Source organism: Gambusia affinis, linkage group LG16, assembly GCF_019740435.1.
Source record: "Gambusia affinis linkage group LG16, SWU_Gaff_1.0, whole genome shotgun sequence".
NCBI classification, from domain to species: Eukaryota; Metazoa; Chordata; class Actinopteri; order Cyprinodontiformes; family Poeciliidae; genus Gambusia; species Gambusia affinis.
Window position 1 is genome coordinate 11,890,321 of NC_057883.1, and position 18,486 is coordinate 11,908,806.

At 37.3% G+C, this 18,486-nt stretch overlaps 1 protein-coding gene across 5 annotated transcripts in view; it reads left to right on the forward strand.

The window, feature by feature from the left end:
* sobpa (sine oculis binding protein homolog (Drosophila) a) overlaps nucleotides 1-18,486 on the forward strand; it is a 40,475-nt gene that overhangs the window by 6,043 nt on the left and 15,946 nt on the right. The window contains exons 2-7 of one of the 5 annotated variants that reach the window (XM_044143238.1): nucleotides 3,780-3,900; nucleotides 4,936-5,145; nucleotides 6,687-6,878; nucleotides 8,562-8,713; nucleotides 10,769-10,792; nucleotides 18,350-18,445. In XM_044143238.1, coding sequence (XP_043999173.1) covers nucleotides 3,780-3,900; nucleotides 4,936-5,145; nucleotides 6,687-6,878; nucleotides 8,562-8,713; nucleotides 10,769-10,792; nucleotides 18,350-18,445 — 795 coding nt within the window. The remainder of the gene's footprint in view (nucleotides 1-3,779; nucleotides 3,901-4,935; nucleotides 5,146-6,686; nucleotides 6,879-8,561; nucleotides 8,714-10,768; nucleotides 10,793-18,349; nucleotides 18,446-18,486) is intronic. The other 4 variants (XM_044143240.1, XM_044143242.1, XM_044143241.1 and 1 more) reach the window with 4 other exon arrangements.

The window sequence follows — 18,486 nt, forward strand, 5'->3', positions numbered from 1 at the left end:
AGGAGAAGCGTGTTGGAGCAGAATATTATGTATTTATATCACACAAGTTTCTGAAAATATGACTGAGAAGTATCAGTGTTTGAGCTGCGTCTATGATAATAGTATCTGTGCTATGAACTTAACACACTTCTAATTATCCAGAACATTATAGTGAACTTGTTTTAAAAAGGTTTTCCTAACACAACCGTTTCACAACTGTTTCACTTAGCTCAGATTGCCCTGATTTTTATTTTGTCAAGAAATATCTGTGATTTTTTTTTAACACTTGAAAAATAACTTTTACCTTTATTGCACAATCTTGTATTACAAACTTTAGAAAAACCCAGACTTTGATTTAAGAAAATTTATTCATTTGTTACAAAAACCGCATGTGAAGAAATATTACTTTTAGCGAAATGAAAACAATTCAAGAGGAGTGAAAGTTGTTTTAGCTTTATTTAGCTCTTTTAGGTGACAGAAACATTTATTTAGAAGTCCATAACTTTATGTTTCTCTGAGGTATAAGTAGGAAGTGAGACTGAGGCAAATTTCTCTTAGCCTCTCTTCAAAATGGGAAAGGCAGGAGAACTTATCTTTTAAATAAGGCAAAGCTATGAGAGTTTTGCACTGTGGTTTTTGGGTCCATATGTTTCATTTTAGTTCCTTGCTTTGATTTGGGGATTTTTGATGAAAACTTTTCTACAGGTTGATCAACACATGATTTCTGAAAGATGCTGTAACAGAAGAGCAGAAATATCTTCTGTAACAAGTGCAAGTACATTTTAAAGCACTTGCACTTGTTACAATCATATTAAATTTGCATTTTAGCCATTTATGTAGATTAAAAGCTATTATTCCTCCTCTTTACATACATCTGTAGTTACCTCTGTGCAGCCACAGCCAAGAAGTTGGTGCAACTGCTTTGAGGAGTCGCCAACAAGGATTGGGTTGCACTCCTAATAACACTCGTACTTTCTCAAAGTAGTCGGGTGATGGAGAGGACAGGTTGGCAGGAAGGAAGGGGACACACACAGAGATGCTGTGTTTTTGTCTTCCTTGCGTGGTTACCTTACGGCTTATATCCGTTTTACTCTAGAGTACATTTAGGTGCAGGTTATGCTCCGACTCCTTTCTTCAATAGGTGGATTTTCTCCTCACAAGGTTTCACCTTTACTGCTGGACAATTTTCTGCCCTTGTGCTTTGCTCCTTTTAGCTTTGTTATTTAACAGCCCTGGTGGCAACATAGGTTCACATTTTCTGTTTAGATTTGATTGTGACCAAGTTAATAGACAATAAAACATGATTAGCCACTAAAAAACTATTGTGTGTTATAGTCACGTTGCATGGAAAATCATTGAACCTTGAAGCAGCACAGTGAAGTGGAAAAACAGAATATATGGTTTTCAGGCTTGTTACCCTTTATTTGTATAAAGGAATTGAAAATGATTTATATATATTTGTTTCCTCTTAACAAATACACACTACTGTTGGTTTGTCACATTCAGTCCTAATAAAATGTGTTAAAGTCTGTGGCTATAAAGTCACAAAATGCAATTTTACCTTTTCATGGCGCTTTACATAAAAACCAAAATAAACCCATTTGCCTCTTGCTATTCCAATGATATCCTCAAACAGTGTTTCTGCGAATGGCAGCGATGTTGTGTTGGTAGCTGTCACAACCAAACTTTGACTTGTGAAAATCAATCTGACTTCCGGGAAGCTTAAGGCAGAAAGAGCACTGCTGTCATTCATCATTATCTGAGGAGTGTTGTTACCGAAGCTGTCCTCGTTAGCAGCCTTCACACCTTCAAGCACCTTTTCATAAAGCTTGCAGAATGATAATGTTATTAGTAACTGGAGTTGATTTTAACTTCTGTGAATAGGATGTCCTTGTACTGTTACAGCAGAAATCGTTACGTTCTCTGTGGAAAAACAAAAATAATTTCTTTTTTTTTTTTTTGCACCATCTGACATGGAATGAGACAAAAAATTTCCTTGTTTTAGATCCATTAGGATTATCAAAGTTATTTGCATTTGCTAAATGTCAACAATGTTAAGATTTTTTTCAGAATTTAATATAATATTCTTCAACAATTGTGATCATTCCAACCAACCTTAAAACAGAAAACGTTTAGGAAAAGCTTATACTGTTTCACACAATCCAGGTGGAGAAAACTCACAAATTTTCTCCACCTGGATTGGATCAAATCCTACTGCACAAACAGCATGATGCTTTCTGTAATCTGTCATTGACAAGAATTGTGCCACAGTTAATTCCCTACATCTTCCCACTGACCATCTTTCCACAGTAGTATTTCATGTCAGAGTGATCAATAACTCCTGTCATTCCTCATTTGTGGGACCCTCCCATCACTTTCACTGAATTCTTCCTGGAATAACAAGAACTTTTATATAAGATGAGATGAAGCCGGACTCCGCTCCTCCTGGTGTCTCAGATATGCAGAGTTTATTCTTTGAGGTCTCTGCTTGAAGTCCTTTTAAGCCACAGGATTCTGCATAATCTTTGATTAAGTATTTTTTTTTAAGTCAGGGGGCTGATGTCATTTTCATTCAGAACAAACTAATTCATTTGTACACATTTAACGTAATTAGGTGGAGTCTGCAAACATAATGTTATTGTATTAGAGCTTTAAGCTAACGTTAGCTGAAAATTTAAGTTAAATTTAGTTATTTCTTGTTTATTGAAAAATAACAACACAACTTCTTCATGGCTCAAGTTGCATAAAAATGGCAGGGGCATTTGACAAATGCCCAAATAAATTTATTGTCACAAGGAACATTTTTATGTTTTATAGCCAAATAAAGGCTGAATCTTGTATTGCAGTAACACTTCATTCAACAGGTGCTTCTGGAAAAGTTACAGCTGTGAGACGTATTCTGATGATGAACCACATGCATTAACCACATTATGGCTCTGAACTAAAGCACTTAATCACTGTGGTGAAAGAAATACTTTAGTGTTTAGGGGGTTTAAAAATATGTATTTGGACATTTGTGCTAAAATGTCAGATGTAATGTCAAATTATGAGGATCTTTTTCAACCCAAAAGGTGATACTTACCTAAACCTAAGCAGCAGATTTATTGTTTTAATCAAAAGTGACTTTATGCTATAGTTTCTAGCTTCTTGTTCCGCCTCTTCTGCTTAGTTTCTGTTTAGTTAGTTGGTATTGTTTAGTTTAGCTTTAGTGAAAATTCTGCTTCTCTGACTCTATTTTCTTGTCTACAAAATAAATGGCTTTGTAGTGTTAAGAAAAAGTCTCGAGTAACTCTTCCAATCAGCAGTAAGCAGGTATTGAATTTACAGATTTAATCTTCAATTATATCCTTTGAATATAAAGACGTTTCCCCCATTTGCTGCACTCTATGTTCTAGGCCATTACACTGCCACCATGTTTCACTGTTGGTGTGAGGGTATTTTTCTGAAAAGTTAGTCTTATTCCTAATGTAACGGGATGCACACCTTGTCAGTTCACAGAATGTTGTCCCGCCACCTACTGAACTAAAAATGAGGTTAATCACATTTAATTAATGATTTAATAATAGAGGGAATTACTTTCTCAATGCTTTTAAATGCTTTGTATAACTCACATTACCTTTTTCTGATATTAAGACCAATTTTATGATGTGAAATATCTAATAGAAAGATGCCAAAAACATAAAACAGATTAGGTAGGCGATAACTTTGACAGTACTGTAATTCAACATTAAGGAAGCCTAAGTCCTTATTGTATGTTTTTTTTTATGAGTATTTTTGTCCCCTGTCTGTTTGTGCCACAGAGTTTTGCAGAGAATACCATGAATGAGTTGCTGGGTTGGTACGGCTACGACAAGGTGGAGCTAAGGGACGCTGATAACCTGGAGATTGGAGAGATGCCTCAGCACATCTCAGCGCTCAAAGGCAAGTCTCACTTTCGGCTTACTCTAAAGCAGGGGTGGCCAATCCTGGTCCTCGAGGGCCGGTAACCTGCAACTTTTCGATGCATCTCTACTTCAACACACCTGAGTCAAATAATGAGGTCATTAGCAGGACTCTGGAGAACCTGACTGCACTTGGGAGGTGATTCAGCTGTTGGGTTCAGGTGTGTTGGACCAGGGAGACATCTAAGAGTTGCAGGACACCGGCCCTCGAGGACCAGTAGTGCCCACCCCTGACCTAATGGATAACTCTTTGCTGCATGCTGTGGTTCTGTAATCATTGGTTTGAAATTCAAAGTTTGAATTTTGTAGCATCTCTTATTAAGTAGTTTTCTGTTGCTAACTGTTTATTTTATAAGATCTAAACCTCATGATGTTTATTAATAACAACTTGAACCAGTGTTTTTACCTCCTAACTATTCACTTTTGCAACTACACTCACTGACAAATCCTGAGAATACCTGAGGAATGGTGTAGCAGTTACGCTAAAAAGAAAGTGCACCCTCTCTCAATTGTTGGGTTTTATATAATTATAAAACTAAAACGATCCAGCCTGTTGATGTTTGTGAAAAAACTTAAGATTACTCAATGATTCAGAACGATGTAAGCCACTTTTAAGAGCAGAAACTCTCGTGAAGTCATTTACTGTTTGATTTTGGCTCACTCTTCTTCATAAAACAACTTCAGTTCATGGAGATTTGCAGATATTATTTCATCATTTCAGTCAGCTTGAGTTCAAAATATATTTTCCCGGTAGTCTTATGGTTCAATCAGATGTAACTTCACAAACACAAATCATAATCAGAGTGAGAGTTTTAAACTGTATGATTGGGTAACATGCAAAAGTTGCAAACTGCTCGGACCACTTGGATTATTTTGAAACAGAAAAGATGTTTTTCTGTGTTGCAGAAAGATATTCTCAACCTTAGGATGTTACATCACAACAGGTTTTGCAGTGAGTGGACGCATCTGTTGGTTATAAAAATCCTTAAATCGTTTGAACCCTTTATCTGTACAGAAAACTCGTTGCCAAAAATCCCAGGTTCGACAGAAAGCAGTGAAGGCTCTCCAGACAGAGCCAACAGCTCCCTGTCCTTGCCAAACTCAAGAAATGGAGTCGCCGAGCCACCCAGCACTCCATCCACCTCCACGCCCAGCGCCAAGGAGCATGGAAACATGCCAATAGTGGTCCCTATGATCCCTCCACCGCTTATCAAGCCCCCTGCAGGTACTGGCACATGAATGCCTCCTTCTATTTTTCTTTAGGCATTTTCTCACCGAAACACACTTAAACAATACAAGTTGAAGATAAAAGAGATTATAAAGACCAGAGCAATCTTACAGATCTGCCATAAATAAAAGACAATGGTCACAATCAGATCTCTTTAACCCGCTGTTTTTCACTACCGTGTCTTCTAGTTACGTCATCAAGAATGTGTCATGTCTTAATCTACAGGGGAAGACTATCTTGCCAGGCGTTTCAGCTGAACTTTGCTGCATTTAAAAAACATGCAAACTGATATGGCATATTACTTAGACTGAAAGCTTGTTGAATTTTTGACATTATAAACCAGGAGTCCTCAAATCCAGGCATCGAGGGACGCCATCCTGCAATTTCTAGATTTGTTTCTGCTTCAGTTGAGGTAATTAGCAGGACACTGGAAAACTGCAGACTGAGAAGGTAATTTAACCATTTGATTTGGATATCTTGAACCAGGAACATATCTAAAAATTGCAAGAAACTGAACTTTGAGGCTTGGATTTAAAGACTCCTGTTGTAGCCTTTAGTATTTTGCTATTAAAGCAGAAACAATGCATGGGTTGAGAACTTGAAACTAGTGTTTCAAGTCTTATTTAAACAGAAGAAATTTCTCAGTTCATGAAAACAAGAGAGGGTCTCGAATTCAACCCTGAGGAACTCCACATGTAAGTGATCAGCAACACCACTTTAATGTGGAGTTCCTCCAGCTTCCAGTCTAGGCCCCAGCTTGTTTTCAAAATATTTATTCCCTTTTAGGAAATGCAAAATTCCTTTACATTGTTTGCTGATGATATTCAAATCCACTTGCCTATTTATGCCCTAACTAATGTTTCTTCTCTGTCTTTACTGGTATTAATAATACTTAAACTGAAATGTCCTACTTTGAAATGATGACAGAAACCATGTATTGCTGTTCAGAGGTCAGATGATTCTGATAGTCTTCTTTTAGTCGGTCTTTTCTTAACAACCTTAGTATATTTTTAACACCTTCTTTAAATTAACAAAGTAAATCTTTAGACATTATGGCTTGTTTTCTTCCTTAAGATTTTGAAATCAATATCTATGGTTTTATATTGCGATGTTTGCATGGTTGTAATTTGACTTTTCACAGGAACTAATAAATAGAAGCATGAAACTCTAATCCACTGTCCATTAGTCGGTTAATTTGAATATCTAATTGTTGGTTTTAAAGGTCCTTTTCAGTTGCATCCTTTTTAAAAAATATTGTCATTTGTTTTATGTTTTCATGAAATCTGAGGTCCAATAACCGGCATAGGTGAGCTAACCTTCTCAGTTATAACTCCTAAACTAATAGAGAATGTTCTAATACCTCCGATTTTAAAGGAATATTCAGAAGCCAGCTCAAATCTAATAGAAAACCGTACAAACGAAAGCGATATCGACATTGACACAAATGTTTATACAGTGTGAAAAGTTTGGCCTCCATATCAGCCAGAGACGGCCAGCTAACGAGCTCGATACCTGCTGTACACCTTGTTTTCCACCAGCTGCCCTGGTGCCAGTATTACCCCATCAACTCTCAGAGGAAATGTCCGCGCTCCCTGGCCTGACAGGGGGCTTCATTATCCCTCGTGTCTGCTGTGGACAGGAGGCTGATGCACTCCGACGGAGGGAGTGTGCCGCCTTGGCAGCGTCCAAGAAGAGTCCCCACTGGCCCTGCCCAGGCAGGAAAACAGATGGTGCGGCCCCACTTAAAGCCCGGTACCAACTAACTACCAGGCTGACACCTTCTTCAACTCATCTCACCCCCCCTCCAACCTATCCACACACACGCTGAATAATTCATGTGCGCCACTAAAATCCCACAAAGGCTGTTTTGAGGTGCAGGTATGGAGAATGATGGTGGCATCTAGTCGGGAGGCTGCATAATTACAGTGATAACTGTCCGCCTGAGTGTTATGAGAGCTTCCTAGGAGGGGCAAGCATCTCCCTTTTTATAAATACACCAAGAAAGATTTAGTAATTTTACATTAGTTTTGGTCCCATTCAGTATCCTTCCACTCATTCTGTTGTTGTTTAAAAACGCAAAGTTTTTTCTTGACCCTAGCCCTTGTTTCAGTAATACACGCGTTGGGAATTGATTATATGAATGAAAGAAGAAAAAAAGAGTAAATGCAGACCGAGTCTCGTTTGCTGTTTTTAGGGCCCAAGAGAGTTTTCCCCCCTAATTGTGAGTTAGTCTTTACTTAAAATGGGATGGCCCTGTAGCTCCATTAAGCTCCAGAAGAGGTGAAAAGCCCTTCCAGCAGTGATAAAGAGGTGACACGAGGTGAAAAACTAATGGGGCTGCATCCTTCCCACCCTCACCCACGCACAGTCATAACGTGATAATTGGGAGATGCTAGAGGGAATATTGGAGGATCTCTCTCATTTCAGCGGCAACTGCACTAAAAGCCCAAAGCTCATCATCAGCAGTCACAGTTTACCACAGAAGAGGCCTTTCACTATCACCAAGGGGCTTTTAAAATAATTTGCAACCCAGACACTTAAGACTTTTTATCTGGATTAATTGTTTAACAGGCTAAGATTGGAGGAACCGTGAAGAAGACAATGTGTTTTTTCCCACATCATATAGAAATAACTGAATAGGTTTTGTTAATAATTTTTAAATGATCTCAAAGTCTTCAAATCATTGACACAGCTTGCGGACTTTGAAGACTGACTGAGTCAAACAGCAAACACACTTAAAATGAACCATGAGAATCTGGTACATTATCAGACGTTTCAAATTTGTACATCTTTTATTGTTTTCATAAAACTACACAGCAAATTCTGCAGAGTTAAATCAACACTATGCCGACCATGTGTTTGGTCCTTATCAAAATTGGTGTTAATGTAACTTTATCAGTTATTTTAGCAAGAAATGTAACAATTTTAACACTTGAAATAGTTATAACTATTCAAACTATTGATGAAATAACTCTGTAAGAGTTAAATTAATGCCAATTCTGAAAAGGACCTAATGGATTTGGCATAGTGTTGATTTAACTCTGCAAAATTTGCTGTGTACATTTTAAGTTGTTGTTTTTTTTTACATGTTTGAACAAATATTCCTGTTTCATGCATAGTGGAGTTAACATTTAATTTTTCTGCTGTTCTGCTTATGCTTCAGCACAGATAACTGTTTTGCACCAAATTAACATTTTCAGCAGTTTTCTTCTTCAGTTTCACCTGATGCCTGTTTTTTTTTTAACATTCCTTTAAAGAGTTTTAATGTTCATATGCTTCTACTATGTCATCTACAACAGCTGCTTCTGGATTAATTCATATTTTCTTACCATCCCAGCTCACAACATTTACAATGTATTTTTTGAGAAAATAGTTTTTCTTTCTAGCTGTGTTATCTCTCTCCCTTTGTCTAGATGAAGACACATTAAATGTGCAGATTATGTGCGCTTGGTGCCAGAAGGTCGGCGTAAAACGCTATTCTCTGAGCATGGGGAGTGAGCTGAAGAGCTTCTGCAGTGAGAAGTGCTTTGCTGCCTGTCGCAGAGCCTATTTCAAGAGAAACAAGGTAGGAATCCCTGCTTTTTGTCAGCTTTGCATTTTCTCAATATTTCTTAAGGGTCTTTTGGTCACAAGTTATCATGCCACCACATGACATCATCGACACCGACTGGAAAATGAAGCTGATGGATCCATGACTTCATGAATTTACAGTTGACTGAATAAATATTAAGCAGAAAGGTTGAGGGGGGGTCAATAATTTCAGTAGATTTATCAATGCTTTGGAAGGAATCTCTATGGTAGACATCTAAAGCTATCTCCTCTGCATAATATGAAAACATATAATGGACAAACATATGTCCTTCACAGTTCAAAATCCCGAATGTTTTACCTTCAAGCCCTTGACTGCAGCTAAAACAATTTGGAAATGTAAACTTTTTGGCATGCAAATTAATCAAAGTAAAGAAAATTTTCTATCTTTACCCCATACCATTATTCCTATTAATATGATCATTTGTCAGTCGTCCTCCTGGAATTTTATGCTTGCACAATAAAGTTGCTAATTGACTCCCATTACCATTGTTTATATGGTGGCTACATGCAATTAATGCTACATTTGCAAACTCCACATTGTTTTTAAGGCCCTTTTGCACTGCAGGGCCGGCGTGGCCGCAGTTGACACGGATCCGCTGTGCTGCGGCTCTGGCCCAATTATGTTTGCATTGAGCAAAGTGCCTCATCTAGAGTCTAAAGTCTAGCAAGACCTCCTAAAAAGTCTGGAAAATGACTCGTCTCTGTACCAGTCTCCACAGCAAATGAACCAATCAACTCCTGACTTGAAACCAGCAAGGTCTGGCCGGCCCAAATGGAAGCAGATCTCTCGGGGTTCCATGGAGCGGGGTGGAACCGGGCTCTAAGTGTTAAGTGCAGAAACACCTGACCCGGCTTGAACCCAGGCTTAGCAGTGCAGAAGGGCCTCTGATTTGAGTCAATACGAAGTGACTACGTTTTCACTCCAACGTAGGTCAACTGATGCATAATCACTGTTAGTTTTAGTTTGTTTACAGTTTGGAAGCTAAAATAGCTAAAATTACAACAACCTAAGAGGAAAAAAACAGAGAAACTAAAAATTCCAATTTTAAAAAAAATTATTTTGTTATTCTCATTTTTGTTTTTTGAATAAATGTATATTTTATTGTAGCAAGCAGAAATATTAGCCACTAATGCAATTAAAATTAGCATAAACTAGTAATAAGTTTATGCTAATAAACTAAACTTACATTGTTTGTTGTTTACACCCCAATTTGTAAAAAACAAAACAAAACAATAAAGTATGTTGAATTTTTGATTCATTAATTGATTACCCAACAAATCATATACCATAGAAAACTAATGAATTAATAATTAATACCACGTTTTGGTTTCTTGGTCAAGGTTTACTTTAAAAGTGCTGCGAGGAAAAGCAAAACTGCAACATAGACAGAAAATCCAGCTTGACAGAAATAATTTTGTCTTCTGATAAACTTATTTTGTAAACTAGCATCATTATGCCATAAAATAGCCTGTAGTCTAATTGTTACTATTACCAATCATCATAAATATAGGTTTTACAGTTTTCTCCACAATACTTGCCCCCCTTGCGAAAACATGTATAAAGGCTTTCAAATAAATTGTTGTTTTTGATAGTTGGTGACCCCAAGAAACGAGTTTTTCTGCAGCCAAATAGTGATTATTTCTCTTTAGTAATAGAAGATTCTTGTCCTCCTTGTCCATTTTTTCACAGATCAACTGTTGTTTGTTCTGCTCCATCTTTTTAATTATTCCTCTGACTATATGTGTATATGTATATATATATATATACACACACACAGAAACACGCCCACACCCACACACACACACACATTAATTTTTTTTTATTTTTTTTTTATTTTTTAACTTGTTCAGTGTGGGATTATGCTCTTGCAATAAAAGGTTCTTTGTTTAAAGGCCTTTTTGCACATCTTTACCAGGAGCACCAATAATTGTGGAGAGTGCTGTTCCAACAAACAAAAGGTCTTGTTTAACTGCACTCTCATCTCCTTTACTGTGGTTAAACAAATCTCCTTTCTCTTTTATACCCAAGCTGGGATATATAAGGACTTATACAGTGAGTATACCATATTTTACTCTGCTGTTTGTCCGTCCTGAAATTCATCCAAATAAACACCACACTACAGCGAATAAATGCACCTGCAGTTTGTTCATTTAATGTCTTTCTTTCCCCTGACACAATTTCCCAAAGCATGTAAAATTCAACTTGAATGTCTTAGCTGCTATTGTTTATACGATGATGCTAATATTATTCCACAACATTTGCATTGTTAATGATAAAACTGTAGCGTAATCATACAAAATGTTGACAGATAATCTGACACTCTCAGGTGATGTCAAGGGTTCACTGACATTAGGAACATTTATATTACATCAAAAGAAGGCTGTTTTAAAAACGTGTTTTATTTTTATATTTGTACTCCAAATTAGGTCTTTCTCATTTAATAGTTAAAGGTAACAGAGCAGGTTATGACATATTTAAGTTTTGTTTATTTTTTCTTCACATTCCGTCCCAATTAAACTCAAATGAAACAGGCTTCTGTGAGCATTACAAGAATACAGTGTAAAACTGTTTCTCATTGCAGACAACATAGTTGCAGAATTTCAGTTAGTCAAAACATTGTTTTCAACGTATAAACTAAGCAATGGGTAATGAACCTTTTTTATGCTGTGTGATTGAGCCGTTATGTCCTCCACTTTCATTACCTTTACTTCCAACTATCTTCCTCTGGTTAAGATTTTTGTAAAGCTACTCCAATCCCACCCTCACCTTAAACCCATCTGTTAGTCCGACCTCACACCTCACCACTGTCTTGCTGCTCAATATCATACGCCACCATCACCTGAAGAGCAAAAGTATTTATACCTCTAGAACATTCTACATTCTGTTTCTATTCCAAACCTTAATTTATTTTATTGGTATTTGATGTGTTAAACCAACAGAAAGTGTTGTAGAGTGGTGGTTTAATAAAAAAAAAATAAAAAAAATCTCATTTGTGAGCATCAGTTCTCAAGCCTTGCGACAGATTCTCAGTGATATTATATTCCTGAACTGTCTGGTGTCCTGAGACGTTTATGCAGCTTTTTGTTCATGGATGTTCTCTAATGACTTTAGATTGAAGTCAGCTACTGTGGATTTATGGATCCCCATTGGTTTAGTATTCATGGATTCACATATTTGTGGATTTTTTTTGTGGAACAAAACTGTTAATTATTTGCAAAATATTTACCAGTGCAGCTTTTTTCTGAGAGTAAAAAAAAAAAAGCAGTTTGGGAAGCTGTTTCTCGTGTTTTCAAAGCAGCCATTCATTTTTTTGGTAACACTTTATTTGGCAGGGTGTGAATAAAACTGACATGACATAAACATGACGAAACACCTGGTATGAACATGGAGGAGACTTTGAATGTCTATGACTGTTGTCATGAAGTGTCATTTGGTAAATAATGACACTTATAATGCAAAGTTGCTCTAAAAATTGCATTAAAAGTGCCAATATTTACAAAATAATGCAACGTTGGCACTTTAAATGGACTTTTAATGCAACTTTTAAAGCAACTTTGCATTAAAAGTGTCATTATTTACCAAGTGACACTTCATGACAACAGTCATAGACATTCATAAAGACTCCTTCATCTTCATGACAGATTATTTATGTGATGTTCATGACAGTATCATGTCAGACTTATGCACACCCTGTCAAATAAAGTGTTACCCATTTTTTTATTTATTTTCTATATCTTAGGAGTAGAGGTAAGGAAAAATATGAAGACTTTTAATTTGGTAAGTAAGTATAATGAAGTTGATGCAAGTCACCTTTTTCCCCTATCTGACTTTGTCAAAATATTTTGTCAGATTTTTAAACACAAGTTAAAAGCTCTTTATAAAATACAGAAATCTGTTTTGTTTCACTGCTACAGTCAACCTCCTCCCCAAGAGATTGTCCACATTTGAAATAATTCCCCTGCAGTCGTGCTCTTTGCCAGTAAGACATGTTGGCTGTTTCATCAGCAGAATGCACGTGTTCAAACATCACAAACACAGAACAGTCTTCCTCTCCCTCAGTGGCTCAGATTCCATATTTTGTCTAGCTGTCGAACATTTCTGCAGTCCATTTGTGTAAACGATACCAATATGTTTCTTTCTCCATGCACCCACAAGGTTGGATGCAGCAAAGCAGCCTGCAGGCTTCCTCCTTTTTCCTCACATCTCCTCATGTCTATGCAGACTCTGGATAGAGGTGAAGAGATGTGGGGTGGAGGGTGTAGGGACACGAGTGGGAGTCGTGTTGCATGAAGCATCCTCAGCTGCTTCATTCATGAAATCCAATCGCCTTCTCGTGTGACAGCGGCAGATACTTTCTCACATCTCTGCATACCTCCACGTTATCTGGGGCTTGTCTGTGCGCAGCGAATGATGATGGATGGTTTAATTTAAGCTAATCACTTATGTTTCTGTTTACTGTGTCTTAAGCCTCTCAGTTAATATGGAAGATCCTGCTTCCTCTTACTTTCCAGCACTCAATAATTCAGTCAACTCATTCTTATGTATTTAATTACTTTTTGCTTCTGACTCATTCAAAACGCACAACGACTCATTTTCTTCTTTGATCCTACTCTAAATTGAAATGGGGAAGATGCAGAAGTCCTCCCAGGATGTGTTCTTTTACTCAGAGATTGTTTGGGGGATTTAAATAAAATAGATATTCCACTGTAGCCTTCAGCTGTTGATGAGAAGCTCCTGAATCGCAACACCTTCAATTTCATTTGCATGATATTTACAGCAGAAATCCAGAATGAAGTTTGGGCTTTAGTGCAGAAGAATGATGACCCTGAACGTAGCACAAGTTACCTCTGCTGTCATATTAAACTGATCAGCTTCATGTTGTGCTCATAGCAGGTTATCTATGCTAAAGGCAAAATACTTAGCTAGTAATGACATACTAACAAAGAATTTTGCTATGTTTAAAGATATTAGAAGGACCCAACAGCAGACAGGAAGGAGGCTGGATCAAAACAAAGATGTCATTTAATGAAAGAAATAAAAACTGAACAAACATACAGAACGGTTGAATACAAAGAGAAATGCAGAATAACAACAAGATCCCAGGAGTCAGAGTTGTATAAATGTTGGGTTTGTAATTAACGGACAAAAACAAATTTGACTATTTGTTTTAGGGTTGCAACTGTGACGGGAGGGAAGGCTAAGCTAATGCAATAGAGGCACTAGATAGTGACTAATGATAACTACACAGACCACAAGGCAACCAATGCAAAAACCAAACTACAAACACAGAAGCAGCACTGGCATAATAATTTAGATATTCCAAGTGTCTGAAAAACCTAACAAAACTGATCTATTTTTCCAAACCAGTTTAACATCAAAACCAATTTTCTTTATTTTTATGCCAAAAACATTTGGGTTTAATAGCATAAGATTATTATGAGACATAAAATCAATGAATTTATTCGGTGCGTTTAACATTAACAATTTTTTTTTTTTTATTTATGGTGCCGCCATTGTACAAGGTTGGTCTTACATTTTTTGAAGCCATACATTTTAGTAAGGCTCTGAGGGCCTTTTGAAAATAAACTTGGCAGACTTTGCATGTTTAGGTTTGTGATGACAAGATAGAGAAGCTGATTTTCTGGCAGCTCTAGAGCAGTGAGCCTTGCATTTTTAATTTTTTTATTTTTGCCTCCCTTACCATCCTCATCTCTGTGTAGATCTGTCATCTAGTCTTTTTTATCTTAGTTTTTATTATTTTAATCCTCTAATTAAAATAATCCAACTTCATATATGATTAAGTTTAGGAAAACAGTGATTTCCCTGCAGCTATGATTTATGAAGATTAGCAAAGATCTGCTTCATTTGAATGACTTGCTGAATCACCTTCCCCATTTTGAAAAGTGGCAGAAAGAACAAACCTCTCTGTCACATAATATTTACAATTAGGTAAGCAATTAGGTATGGGTTACTAAATATTAGTTAGTACAAACAATGATAGAGTCATTATAAAGGCAATTTATTAAAAAATTCTTCACTGAAATTAATGTTACTGTTTTTAAGGAAGATGATGGAATAGATGTAAATAAATGATCAAATTACAGACTAAATTTCAATTTAGTGTGAAATTACTGCAATGAAAGATTAATTCAATCTAAGGGTTTTCACACAGCTTCACCACAATAATAATGATCAAGGAAGGTTCTTTATATAATATAAAGTTGTGTCTTAAATGCTTGCTTTTTCAGGGTTTTGCCAGTACATCTGGTGAAATCGTGCTGCAACAGCTTCATCAACCTGTTTTTCCAAGCTGTTGGGTTTCTGGGGGTTTTTTTTAACTATTTATTGGTTTGATATTTTTCAAATGCCGTCCTGGTGAAAGCAACGTATCTTTTTTGGTTTTTGTCATGATTTATTTAAGAACAAACTGGCACATTTAAAAGGCATGAGAAGACTTCAGCTCGCAGGTTGTTTCTGCTGCAGCACACACTTTTCTTTTCTTGTTCACACCGTTAAACCTCCCCCTCCTTCTCCTCGGAGACCCCAGACCTCCATCAGTGTCTTTCCCCGAGAGCTCGCTCCAGGCACGAGGGGGCAGAGTGTCGCTTCATGTCAGCCCAGAAATGTCACATCACCCCCAACGTGCACACAAACCTGCTTCCTTGCTCCTCCGCTCTTCATGGTTTTCCATCAGCTGCCACAGAGAGAGAAATGTATGAGAGAGATGAGGGCATCTATCAGAGTGTGTGTCTGTAAGTGTGGGTTTTGTGTGTGGATTTCTCTGTGCACGTGATGAAGACTGTAAAGTGTCTACACGTTGCAGCCGAGGCTCGCTGGAGCTCAGGAAGCCTGCAGGCCTGCCTTACACCGCTGCAGGGCACAGAGAGGAAGGTGATTATCTCGTAGCTGCCAGCCATCCAGCTCAAATAAAGAAAAAAGTAACTCCAACTAACAAGATGTGGAGACTGTAAAAGTAAACATGAACTTGGATGGCTTTTTGATATTTCTTTAACTTGTACTGCAGATAAAGTCTGGGAAAATATTTATTTATTTAATTTTTGCCAGAGCACTTGTTCTGGCATCAGTAATTACATTTTGTACGCTTCTTATGAAGAAAATTTTTGTGTTCATCACAGCGCTGGCTCGTCCCACGAGTTTTAGGAGACTTTCTGTGCTTCAGTGATTAACAGGTCAGATTTAAATTGCCAAAGTCCAGAAAAAAAGATAAATGAAGGAGCTTCAGAAGGACTAGAAACAACTGATCAAGGCAGCTTCTAAAGCTGACAAGACAGTCCAGCTGCTTGAAAGGAAAATTTAAAGAAACGAGAGAGGACTCAACACTTTTGTGCAGCAGAGGCAACAGCAAGAATAACATTTGCTGCACACTTCAAAACGGGATGCGGTACAAACATCGCGGAGAAAAAATTTCCACAGCACCATGGAAAAACCGGAGCAAACTGGTGTTTGGGTTTTTTCCTTTTATATATATATATATATATATATATATATATATATATATATATATATATTTATATATATATATTTATATATATATATATATATATATATATATATATATATATATATATATATATATATATATATATATATATATTTAAGGGGTTTATTTTCTCTCGTGTTAATACTCTGTGCACCCGTGTTGGTTTTCTGATTTCAGAAAGCAATTTTTATTTTGGTAGAGTGGTTATTTTTGGCAGCTGATGGGCACACACACACACACACACACCTGGGCGAGTATGTGTGCCCAGATGGAAGACAGCACTTTGACAGCTGGCCTCACATCCCCACAGGACCGCGGCATCAACAGAGGGGAGCATCGAGGAGGATGTCTTCCTTTGTTGCCTGAATTAGAAACGATGGATGGATGGATGGATGGATGGACAGTGAGCATTTGTAGCATGTTAAAACAACCATTCAAGCTTCGTTGGACTGTTCTACCCATTTTAATGTTTTTTTTAAAAATTATTTATTCCTAGTAATACAATCATACAAAACTTGTATGTTAAAATTCCCTTGATTTGCATTTCTAAATATTCATATTCATTACAGTGTTAATAAAATTACGCTGCATATCTGTCTATCCATCTATGTCTGTCTTTGTGTGGCTCTCTGTGAGCCTTGAGCCTTGTTCACGGTGCCAACACCTCATTAGTGCAATATGCAAATGGACTGGAGCGGGGCCAGAGGGTCAGAGCACAAACTGGAGGCTGGGTAATAGCACAATGCTGCATCTTTCTGTCGTTGTGCGTGTGTGTTCGCAACAGAGAGTTACTAAGTCTTCAGATTTTTGCCCAGTTTATGTCCCTTGACCATTTCTGCCGTCTGCAGCGCACTTGACTGACTCCAGAACAGATGAAGTGGCAGAAAATGATGAAATTATCCAGACAAATCAAAGGTTTTTGTGAGTTTTCAGGTCAAACACCTGTTTAGAACTACAAGGATCTGAACTTATCAATAAACGTCTGTAATATTAGTTGTTAACTCTTCATTTCAGTGGTTCTTAGCTGTACTTTATGACCCAATTGTATCACACCAAGTTCTGTTCTACACAAAAGTTGATTTTTTAAAATATTAAAATAAAAAACACAGTGTAGCGTCTCTGGAAACATCTTAACCACACCTGACATAACAGATTGCCTCCGTTTTCACGCCGTGCATAAAGAATGACTCAGAGAGCAGGAAGCTCATTTTCCTGCTGCAATCAGTGTTTGGAAGGATTTTTTTAATGCTGCAATAAGATACTCATGGAAATGACACAGCTGAACTGTTTGGACAGATTTATCAAATATCATCCATTTGATATTGATATATACACTTAAAGGACTGAGTAGTCCTTTTGGAATATTTTAGGGACATATATTTCAACCTTGTATGCCCTCTGCATGGCCTGCAAAAGTATTCACCCTTTTCAAATCACAACCTTAACCTTCAGTGCCTTTTAGTGGGACATTAGGTGATGAGTCAGCACAAACCAAAGCATAAATATGATGTGGAAAGGAAATGCTGCATGTTTTCAACATTTTTAGAAATCTTTTGCAAAATAGCTCAAGATCATTCAGATGAGCAAGAAGCCTATGAACATCCATTTTCAAATATTGCCACAGACTGAAATTTAGAATTAGGTCTGGACTTTGACTGGGCCACTCGAACATCATTGTGATCTCGTTGACCTTCAGCCATCTTTTCATTCACTCTAATTAGCTTCCCTCTCCTTCCTCAAGAAAAGTTTCCCCACAGCATGATGCGGATGGATTGACGCTTCTGGTTGTAATATGATGTAAACATGTAAAAGTTTAAGGGATATGGATACTTTTGCTACCACTGTACAGGCAAAAGTAATCACTTTTAAAAAAATCTACTTCAGATAAAAGAGTGTGAACGATTAAAATATTTTTCCATTTGAACTAAACATCTGCACATGCATGTTTGCACGTTTAGTTAGCCTGTCGAGCAACTTTGCAATCACCATTTCAGTTTTGTTTATGTCTCTCTTTGCTTTGCATTCCTCAGACTTTTTGTTGCCTCTGTTCACCTGTTTTATTTGACCATCCTTAAAAAGTAGCCATTATTTCTCCTCCCCCTCCTCAGACGAGAGACGGCGGCGGCCTTGGAGGGAAATTACCCCGGCACGTCTTTACTCAGGACGCTCCCCGGCTTGTCTTCAAGACAAACAGCGATGTTCTTGTAAGGATCATGAACATTTAACACCGACACAGTTAAAGGCT